Source organism: Morone saxatilis, unplaced genomic scaffold (assembly GCF_004916995.1).
Source record: "Morone saxatilis isolate NCDOM2014 unplaced genomic scaffold, NCSU_SB_2.0 Contig0, whole genome shotgun sequence".
Classification (NCBI taxonomy): Eukaryota; Metazoa; Chordata; class Actinopteri; family Moronidae; genus Morone; species Morone saxatilis.
In genome coordinates, this window is record NW_023339650.1 from 1799860 (window position 1) to 1811318 (window position 11459).

General features: G+C 43.9%; 1 protein-coding gene across 7 annotated transcripts in view; it reads right to left on the reverse strand.

Moving 5' to 3' along the window:
* The window catches only part of arhgap12b (Rho GTPase activating protein 12b), a 53675-nt gene that overhangs the window by 15344 nt on the left and 26872 nt on the right, over positions 1–11459 (reverse strand). The window contains exon 1 of one of the 7 annotated variants that reach the window (XM_035681754.1): positions 3223–3470. The exons of the other annotated variants lie outside the window; for them this stretch is intronic. Within the exon in view, the coding sequence (XP_035537647.1) occupies positions 3223–3309 (87 nt within the window). The 5' untranslated portion in view covers positions 3310–3470. Of the gene's footprint in view, positions 1–3222; positions 3471–11459 lie in introns of those variants that run through there. 7 annotated transcript variants of the gene reach the window in all.

The following is an 11459-nucleotide window of genomic DNA, read 5'->3' on the forward strand; positions in this document are numbered from 1 at the left end:
GCACAAAAAAGGTTGGTTAAAAAAGAAGAAGAGTGGGGAAACAAGCAGAACGTATGAAATGCACAGAAAAGAGGAAGTGGAGGAGGAGATAAGATAAGAGTCTACATCTGAGCAAAGAGCTGGTGTCAAGTGTTGATAATATGGAAAACTCAATGAGTAGCAATAGAGTACTACTGAAGAATTATTAAACAGCACGCTTTGTGTTGCGAACATGGACCAAAATGTACTCAAGTTATTCCACATCACTTGGCTGCATAAATTTGACTGGACTCACTGCAGTTTTCTTTTCTAAATGACTTAATAACCCGAGTCAACACAGTAAACTCAATCACAAACGTGGCCCTGCTGTGTCAGTGCAGACAAACTTCAAAGACAGTGATTTTTGAAAACTTGGCAGCATCCGAAGGTCACTCCACAAAAGCCAAAAAGCTCAGTTTCCGTGGCTACAGCTCAGCTTAACGTCGTTGTGAATGCTTCTGAAAAATATTTTGGGGGCTTTGGAGTCTCTGAGACGGATGCCAGCCTTGTGTCTCTCTAGAGAAGATCCAGTACCAGACATTCTGTAAAACACAGAGCAGATGAATGGCTGACCAGAAAAGAGATGGATTAGGGGCTGTGCCAGCACCACACCTCCCCCCTCAGTCTGTTACAGGTGAGGAATGTGGGGGTGGAACGCACTTCAGTCAGGAGGATTTGAACCGTTTTCAGGACACAGATGGGACTTCCTGCCGCTCTTGGAATAACAGGAATATTTTTCACATAAATGATTATTTAATATCCTGCACACATGCTGGAGCAGAGGAAAGGTTTCAGCGGTGTCCTGCTGTTTTCAGTTAGGTTTGCCCGCTGTTTCTCAGTTTCAGTCCAACACACAGCAAGTGCTCGAGCACGGAGGCAAACCGCTAAGAGATGATGGTTTGGTTGAACTTGGGTTCAGAGTCATCAGTCACATCCAGAATGGAGCCAGTGTGCTGCAGCTTTAATTGGGTTTTTAGGGAATAATGTGGTAACCATCAAGTCTAAATGCAGATAATTGAGTGTGGCCTGAGAGTGAGGCTGGGGTCAAATCCATTTAGATTCCACTCAGGCCAGACAGACAGAACTGCATCCGGTGGAGGAGTAATTAACAAGCTTTAACGTCCATTTTGACAGAAGTTAAACCAAAACATTTTCCTGCGGTCTCCACTTTCATTCAGACAGTAATTTAACAATCATTTTGGACAGAGCGGAGTGTGCAGACAGCATATTACTGCGCAGGCCCACTGTTGACATGCATACTGCACATGTCACAATCATTTACCCTCATAATACTCATTCATTCTAGAAATGTACTTAAAGAGGAAGTTTAGCTATAGTATGGCACCACTGTAAAGTTAGGATGTGGCCAGAGACTTAAAAAGAGTGGTTGAAATTGAAGCAGCAGATACCAAGTTATCTTGACTTTTATGGATTAAGATGAAAAAAAAAAAAAAAGAAAAGCAAAAAAAAAACCTATATCCCCCCCGACAGACATGAGCATCCCGCACACTGCAGTGCAGCTTTCAGCTCATGGTCCAGGGCATTACATTGTTTTGAGCACACCCTGCACGAGCCACCAAAATAATCTAATATACGGGCCGAGCTGTAACACAGGCGCTGAGCTGACGGCCGGCTCCCTACTATCGGCCAGGCTCTTCAACCGTCCAACGAGCCAGCTCGGGACGTCGACGTACCCACCTCAACCACCACACCGAAAACTGACGTCTCGCCGCGCCAACCGTACGCACCACCAGAATTCCAATGAGTGGCCACCCGGGTCCACACACAAGACGTGCACTGCACAAGTCACTACATGATCGCTGGTATTTGTTTTTAGCAACATGCTAGCAATAGGTGTAGCTCTAGGGATAAAAAATGTCTGTCCATCTAGACCAAATACCTGCAAAATGAATGACATTCCCATCAGCCTCAGCAGTACATTATGTATGAACATGATAGCATTTAGTTCAAAGGAGCATCATCTAAGTACAGCCTCACAGAACTGCTAGCATGGCTGTCGCTAGGGCTCTAGTAACACCACGAAAATGTTTTTTTTGTGTGAGTGGGTGTCTGTTTTCTCTCTCAGGCATGCACGTGGGGACACACATGCACAGTGTACAGTATGTGCACTCGGGTGACACACATTGCTGCCAATGGTGTCACACTATTCCACTGATCTACAGGTGACTGTAATGCACCACAAAACACAAAGGCCATGAAGAACAAGACTGCAAGCTATTTACCATGGATGTAAACAATTCAGGATTTAAAATACTTCAGTGCTGCAAATGTATGAAGAAGAAAATGCACTTGACATGTTTGTTAGAGCTCAAGCATGCAGACAATGAGTTTTGGTGAGTAACACTGAAAGCAAACATAACTTTTCCACAGTCCACAGTCTACCTTTAATTAGACAGGTAATTCGAACTCGGCATAACTCGGGTAAAGGGACACGTCTAAGTTTGACATTAAAACCTCTACACTTTTCTTGAAAAGAATCATTTAAAGTTGCCAAAGAATTGTGTGTTCTCTGGTGGACAGATTATGTCATGGAGACAGTTACTAAATGATCTCAAACATAAATTGTCAATTTATCACCCGACACAGCTCTAACGCTATACCTTTAAAAAATCTTTTTAGAAAGAAAAATGGATGACTAACTGCTCCCTTGGGTAACAAACTCAAAATAGAAGCGATGTCAAGAGACAAAGGGTGCCCTCTTTTGCAGAAACGTTCTGTATCAGACAGAAAGGCCTTATGCAATGTGCACCATATGCTGAGAGAGAGAGGTCCGACACATGCCTGGAATAGCAGAAAGCACTTTTCTACAGTAAATGTTTCATTGAACTCAGCATCAAGTGTTTCACTGGCAGACTGCAGTCACATAGTGTCTGCTAGTTTGTGACGGGCAAACTTTTGTTAGGACCTTATTAATGCTACCTGGAATTCAATTTAACAGTTTAAACAGAACAAAGACAACCATGCCTGCCAGCGTCTGGAAAGTTCTCAATCTATAAATGGACAGTTTGAGGAAAAAGGACACCGGGAAATTAATTGTTATGGGACATGAAATCCATCTGTTGGCAAAGCAGACGCCTCCCTCTCTGTGTTCATCCAAGAGTGGACCTGGCAGGGTAAAAATATCACCTTCAAGACTTTTTCCAACAAATCCACATATTATCAGGTCCCTATCTGTTGTGTCACCTTGTTTCCAGGGCTGCACACAAACACGTCGTCATCATCCTCGCTTGCTCTCCTGTACCCTCTGAATATACTGAATGCACGACGCATGGCGATGCACTGCGGCCATCAACAGTGGCAGGACACACGCTGACCTCCTGTGGCTTTACCTCACTCCAACATACAAAATGTCCTTTTTCCTCTCGGTCCTCCTGGCTGTGTAACAGTCCGGTTCAAGGTAGAAGGGAACCTGAGACTGACTGTGACAGAGGCAAAGGGGAACCGGATCTCTCTGCCTCAAATAACACACAGCATAACACACAAACTCATTTATCACAACAGGAAATGACACAAAAAAAAAAGCCAGAGCTTCCTCTATCAATGTGATTCTGTGTTAAACTGGATGACAGACGTGTGTAGACACACTTGCAGTTGAGACTGTTTCACCAGAGGCCACTCTCTATATTTAACCTGGCCACCACACACCAGAGTGGAGCGACTCAGTGTGTCGAGGAAAGATAATACAGCTGATCACTAGTGCACCGGCGCTCCGTCCTGCTCTCATCTTTCACCTAAACAAATGAGTGCTAAGAAGACGAGTGACTCAGGAACAGTGTATTGGCAAAGTTATTGCCTAGTTTAAAGGGCAAAAGAACCTTCACCTTTAATGGCTAAGGCAAGGAACTGATGAAGTATATTAGTGTAAATAATCCCATGAAAAGAAGCACACTAGTGTCCATTTTTAAAGTGCTATTATCTACTTCAACAGTTACCCAATCATTTTGCAATGTGTGTTGTAATGTAACTAAGATCTTTACAGTACACATTTTTTGTACATGCTTTGCAGACTATATTGGTTGTATTGTTTAATAACCTCTAACAGTAAGTTTAAAAGGGTTTTATTTTTATGAGTGACAGGGCTACAGTATCACGATGAAGGGGTTATGATTCAATATACTGCCATATATCGCTACTGTAACCAAAACAGTGGGATCTATATTTGTATTCATCACAGTCGCTGTAACATTCAACATCACAGCCCTCAGTTTACGCTTACAACACTGCCATGTAGCAGTTGGAGGTTCTAACACAAAAATCAATACAGTATTCACAATAATTGAATCGATATATCACAAAACTAAATATCGCAATACAATATTTTCTTACACCCCTCATGAGTGACAGACATTATGTAATCATAAACCCAGATCTACTGCTAGTCATACATGTTGCAGACAGTAAATACTAGTTAGGCAGACTGGTTGATATGGCAACACTGATTTCTGATGATGATATATTTCAATATTCAGATTTTAACATAAACAATATGGGTCAGAGTTACAATGTAATAGATATAACATATATTATCAGCTCATGCACTCTCATAACAATAAAAAGCTCACTAATCTTCTACACATGCATGTCTGTGGTCAGTGAAGACGAGTCCTTCCCACAATGCACTGGCAGTCTTATCGATGTCTGCCTGATTGTGAATCTCTCCTCGCTGTATTGTCATAGGCAGATTCCTGGCTATAGTTTGAAGTGAACGAGATGTGTCAGAGAGCTGGGAGGCAGGGGATCAAGACCCGGGGTCTCTGACAGGTAATTAAAAATAGAGAGGACCTGATGGGGCGGGGGGATAGGGGGGATTGCTCGTACAGCTCAGGGGAGAGAGGTGTGTACGAGCGATGGATGGAGTGAAAGGCAGGAGTGAGGAGAGAGATGTGCTGTTGAATGCAGAGTGGTCTGTCTGCACAGCTGTGATGAATGAGTTTCAGACTACAGGCCAGTACAGTATAGAATCCCTGCAAACTGCATTAGAATGCATTATGCAGGTCTGGAGAGTGTGTACGCACACCCGGCATGGAAATGTGTGATTAATTTAACTCAAGGGTCTAATGGAGTGTGTGAAGGCAGAGGGGAACAGCAAAAGCAAAAGAACTGATGAGAATTGGCTCTCTAACGGAGCCCGATGAGATTATGCTCTGCAGCGTGTAACACAGCTTACTGTGGCCCTTGTATTTATCGTCAGGTTGGGAATACTACTCTGTGTTTCCCCCCTTCCTCCCCCTCCTCCGGTCTATCCAGCGTCCTGTCCCACTGTGCTTGTACAATCACTAGAAAATGCCTGAGCCTCCCATAAATTATTCTGCGTGTAAAGGAGTGCAGGTCAGGGTGAGGCCAGCAGGGATGCGGGGCTGGCAGTTGCGCACCGAGTCCACTAGGTGTCTCTCTCGGGTTGGGAGGGAGGATGGGGAGCAGGCGCGCTGGCGAGTGGGTGGGAGTCTCCATCAAATGCATCTGTCCATGAGGAGAGTAGCGTGAGGGGGAGGGCTTTCTCTCTGAGCACACATGGCAACCCACTCTGCAGCATCTCAACGCTGCACTTTGAGACGTTATTAGAGAGTGTGCAGCAGAATGCACACAGCCATACGTTCCACATAATGTAATTCAATCATTGCTGCAAATCACTGAATGCCTCAGCCCCAGAATATATTACTGACCTGCTGGAGCAATATGAAACTGCCAAACCTCTCAAAGGTTCAGTGCACTTGAAATGAAACAAGTCATATAATGTTTCACCTGACCACCTCTGAAGGTCTACATGGACACAACTAAAGTTTAAAAAGCCTCATATCCTCCAGATCTCTCTCCAAGAACTTCATGTCTTTTGAGTGTCTCTATGTGATGACTTGAAAGGTCAGTAACAGCGCACACTGGGACATCCTCCCCTTAAAGCACACTCATGGCGTTACACCACACAGTAACAGAAGTAGTTGTGTGAAGAATGAAAAGAGACCTTGACAGAGTTCAAACTCCGCCTACTCTCACAACCCTTTCATTAAGAGGCCGTGATTGATGGATTTTCTTTTCCGGAAAGTTAAAACTGACAAGGTAAAATTCTTGGACCCAGCCCCCTACCCGATTCTGATGTCAGTTTCTAATGTCTGTTTCAGACAATCTGACAAGCACTTTGTTTAAAGCATACAGCGGCTTGTTTGCTGTTCACACAGTACCAGTAAAAACAAAAGACGGATGAAGGTCTATTTAATAGCGCTACACCAATAAACTGGCTGGCAGGCAGATATATCAGCCAGTATTAGCTGATTACAGAGAGATTTGACTAAAAAAATACTATCCTGCAATAAATGCTATCTGCATATATATTTTACAACTGTTTTAGAGGTGTGGACAACTGTATGGTTGATTATGGAGGCTGCAGTTATTGGTGGGGTTGAATTACTTTGTGTTATATTGAGATATTTAGTCTTCCACATTCACAATATAGATTATTAGGCGCCCCCAATCGGGGCTGACTGATTTGTATTTTCAGGGCCGATACAGATACTGGAGTGTAACAAAGTTATTTTACTCAAGCACTGTATGTACAAGTTTAGGGCACTGAATGTTTTATTTTTATGCTACTCTATACTTCTATTCCAGTACATTTTAGAGGCAAAAATTGTGCTTTTCACTCCACTACATTAATTTCATAATTTAATTAATAATTATTGCCAATACTTTTGTGTTTTTAATAAAGATTTTGAATACAGGACTTTTACTTGTAATAGTATTTTTACACCGTAGTATTGCTACTTTAAGTAAACAGCTTTAATATGTTTAATAAAATTTTGCAAAAGAGAATTTTTCAAGGCCGGTAATCAGTCTACCCCCAGTGACTAATATGACTGTATGCCTACAGGTCCACATATACTTTGTTTTCCATTCCCTTTAATATCCTTTCAAATAATAGTCTTATATGATTTGCACAATTAAATCACAAACATCTTTACAATTCACAATTCCTCTCCAGTCTCAATTTGTCTTTGATTCTTTTGGTTTTAAGTCTTTAAGCTACAATGTTTGTACAGCACTTTCAAACTGCCTCAGTGTGAGTCACGCCAAATAAATAGCTTGCCAAATACATGTGGAAGAATTAGACACGGTCTGAACACACACACAGATCTTATCTAAAGGTGACCGCTTTTCATGATAAAGGGTGCAGACGCAAATAAATAAGTACTACGGTGGTAATCATCACAGCAGTAAAAGAATTATTCTGGGTTTAGTTTAAAAGGTCTTTCCATCTTCTGTCACAGATGGGGACTGCATCGATGTCACACCTCAGAGCGTGGTGCATTTCCCCTAACTATGTTACATAATGTGATTGTGTAATTGAATTAGACGAAAGCAGGTTAAAGGAAGTGTGGTGGGGTTGCATGGTGACTGACGGAGCTGCATCCGTGACCATGGTGACACCTAGCCAATCAGGTGGCCAAGCAGAAGAGTGTTTGAAGATGGGCCGCGGGCTTAGAGGGGAGGTGGGGGGGAGCACACACCACCTCGGAGCCAATGCATCAATCCACTCCGCTCCCTCTGTTCTTTTGTCCTCAGTCCTCTCATCTTTCTCCGCTGACCTCTCCCCACCTCCTTCATCTCTCACTTCTGTTTCCCCTTCTGTAGCGCACACACACAGCAAACACTCCCTGCCCTTTTCCTCTGCTGCATCCTCAGATCATCATGCGCAGGCACCCTCTTTGGCCATCCTCTCTGCCCCCTCCCAGGCTCAGCCAACGCCCCACTCCTCCTCACCCCCTCTCTGCTCCAGGAGCTATGATGCTGATCATGATGGTTGTGTCCATATGACCAGATTAACCTACATTTCCACCTCACTGGGTGTCAGACCACATACCCACTCCCCCATAATCACATTTGTGACATTTCACAAGCCAAAGCCCCCCTGTCTCTCCACAATCTGACACAGAAATGCATCAACATGAACACAAGAGCAGATGCTTACAAATCATACACAGTGATCCTGACTTTCCTTAGCAACCAGTTCCAGCCTCGTACTGTAGTTCAACGAGGCGCCGTGTTAGAAAACACTTGATATGCAGCTTGGGGAAAAAAAAAGATTGAATAGTGAGTGTGGGTAGAAAATGTTAATGGAATTCGAAAATTGACTTCACTCACAAATGCAACTCTCGCACATACACGGGTCAGCAAAACATGACCAGGGTTTGTAAGCGAAAGCACAAAAAATCCAGCGAAACCCTGAGATGGAAGTGAGTCAGCATCTTTTCACTCGTCAGGATGACGACAGCTTCTTTCATTTCACGGATCAGAGGGTTCGGCGTGGCTCACAACCTGACAGAGACGAGAGCAATTAACCTTTTGGTCCTGAGCTGATAGCGCTCGGCTAAAATGTCAGTTTGTGTCTGTGGAAATACACCCTGCTTCTGATAAAGCTCTAGTAGCTCGATGGAGAATAACTGGTCTAATAGACGCTGCTGCTGCTTGGATACTGCCGACAAAGGAGCTTCAAGGCTGGAGAAAAGGGCACTTTAGCAGATTAGAGCACAAAATAGTATAATTGTGTAGAAAACAAGGTGCAATTGACGGCTGATCTAGAGTTTCTGTGTCAAAATGATCTGTTTTTTAAACGTTTTAAAAACTCAGACAACATCTCTGCTGTTTTCATGCCTTCTCTGTAACAGAAGGGGTTTACTGTGCCACACACTGCCTCTTCCAATCACATTTTCCTCTTGAAATGTTAATGAGCAGGGAGAGGGTGGATTTTGAGGACGGGGGAAGCCTGCAGCTCCCCTCCCTAATGTGCAGTCTCATATAGGGAGACGCTGCCATTGGCCAAGAACCAGTCTGCCATACTGGGCCAGAGATTCTGCAGTACGAGTGTGCCAGTAAGTGAGCTTAACTAGAGCGAGGGAATCAAACAATTCATATCTGGGACAACATGTCCATGGTTATTTTATAGACACCCAATGGATCACAGGGTTTGGCATCTATTTGGGTCTCCGACTCGAGTCGGGAGCGTGAAAGAAAACACCCACGAGACAGAATCCGCCAGACATCTCCTTTTTAGTCCAGTTCTTCTCTTTAAAGCATATGGAGACATTCCTGGAGTGTCTAAGAATGTGCGTGTGTCTGGGTGTGTATCTCAAATATCAGCAGGTCTGTGAGTGTATGTGTGGATGCACAGTTGCATACACAGAATCGGAGACCATGTTTTTGCATATGTTGCTTACTGTCAGTGTGCATGATATGATTTGTGTAACAAGCTGCTTGAGGCGGCGCCACCTGTGTCTCTGGAGCACCTGGACATGCTTTGTCTCAGAGTCTCAGTATCCTCTGGTGTGTGTTTTTCTTTTCTCAGTATAATCATCAGCTCTGTTCAGCCTGGGCACACACAATCTCTAACAGTCTAGTCACACCACAGAGTTGTACAGCAAAAGTAATCTGCACCTCTGCAGAACATTTGGTTGCTGCACCTTGGTGACGTACTGACTACACTCACAAGGCTAGTTGGTCAACTGCTGTAGCTGGCGAGCTTTAAGATAGCTGAAATACAAATAAAAATAGAGCTCTCCAAATTGGACAAGTTCATGTTGTTTATTCAAAAGATGTATTTGTACCATTTAATCTGCATTTATTTCACTTCAGAAGAGATTAAATAAAAGTGCAAACACAGCTAATAAACTACAACCACTGCTTGTTATTGGTTAACGATGCAATTTCGAGGTTCAAACTCACAGACCTAATAATAAAGGCTAGCTTGTGATTGATAAGTTGCTTCCAGTGTGTCCACGGGTTCTTAAGAACCAGTCCGGATGTAGGCGTAGCAATGCGTGTCAACCCCAGCTCTAACCTCTCAAAATGATACTCCAAAAACCAATGGGTGTCGACACAGTAGGTTCAGACTTGGTCAAACTTCACCAAAGATGAACTTTCGAAAAGTTCAAAATCCATCAACTGCGACAATTCCATTGAATTTTTTAAATGCTGGTGTGACCAGGCCTTTCCTCTGAGAAACACTGAGAAAAAGGGTGTGTGGGTGAGACAAAAACAGACAAAGAGACTGCATGTGCACATGAGCATGCTATGCAGAAACTCCTACGTTTCTCTCTCCGGGAGGGGTCAAATGCCACAGATCCACACAGCAGGAGTGACTCCCAGAACCCCAGCAGTCTGTCCAGTATGGGTGCTGCGCTCCCACCCCTCCTCCTTTTGACCTCCTCTTTCTCTTCATTTCCTGCCAAACCTGGACTGAGATACACCACTTTTCTTAAAGCTGCACAACAGTCGCGAGCCAGCGTTTGTGCTCTGCGATCAAAGCGTAAGACAGACAGCCAGACTTGTGGGACGTGATGACAGAGCAGCACTGCAATCTGTTACCCACACAACCATCCAATAAAAAGGAAGAACAGGATGTGATGGATTCTGCGTGCACTCCTGAGAGAGAAGACTGAACGGGAAGGAGCCCGGTAAATGAATTCTGGCTGCAGAAGTCAAACGACCTGCCAGCGCCATGACAGCATCAATTTGTTCTGTTTAGTTGCGGACAGGTTTTTTTTTTTGGGGGGGGGGCACATATCGACGACGCGCCGAAGGAAAATTCAATTTCTTTAATGGAACCGGCATTGCCAAATCTCTCTCTTATTACTCATTTTGAGTGGTCTTTGCCGTACAAAGACTCTCTGTGTCCAAACTCGCTGCCATCAGGTTTTCTCCCACTGCAGGGCCAAAAGCAAACAGAGCGTCTGTTCTGTGCTGACACCACTAAACATTACACATTAGATTCTCACACTTGGGACTACGAAAACTTGGTTAATTAGTGTCAATGCAGACTGTTTTTGGGTCAGTTTTCCTGACGTTACTACAGCAACACCATCTTCAGGATGTGAAAAGAGCAACACCCAGGCTACATATGCGACAGAAACATTTATAGCTGGTGTCTGATCCATCCATCCATCCACCCGTGGCTCTGGCCATTAACAGACCTGCAGACAGTGCCACTGTATTTTAAGAGAATTATTATTTCTCTCTTATTTCTCGGTGGCAGGGAGCACAGGGCTGAAGCAGAGATTTAGCAGCATTCCTCTGTGGCTGACAGCTGACAGTTAAGCCCCCCCAGTTAATGACTAATCCTGCCCTCATGCCTTCAGCGTGATTGGTTTGAGCTAATTACACGAGCTCCCTTCCCTGGGTGCTGAATGGCTGGTCGGACGGGGCGTGGTGGAGGTAATAAGCAGTGTGGACCTGTACAGTGGAGCTTAAAGGCACAGCTCCAATAATAAAAATGTATTTGCAACTACTTTAATAATTTGACAACTTGTTTGAAGCAGCAAGCCCAAATATTTGATGGTTTCAGCATCTCAAATGTGAGAAGCTGTGTATAGTAAAATATATTCCACTGGACTGGAGTAAATTGTGATGAATATTTTTTACTGTTTTCTGACATT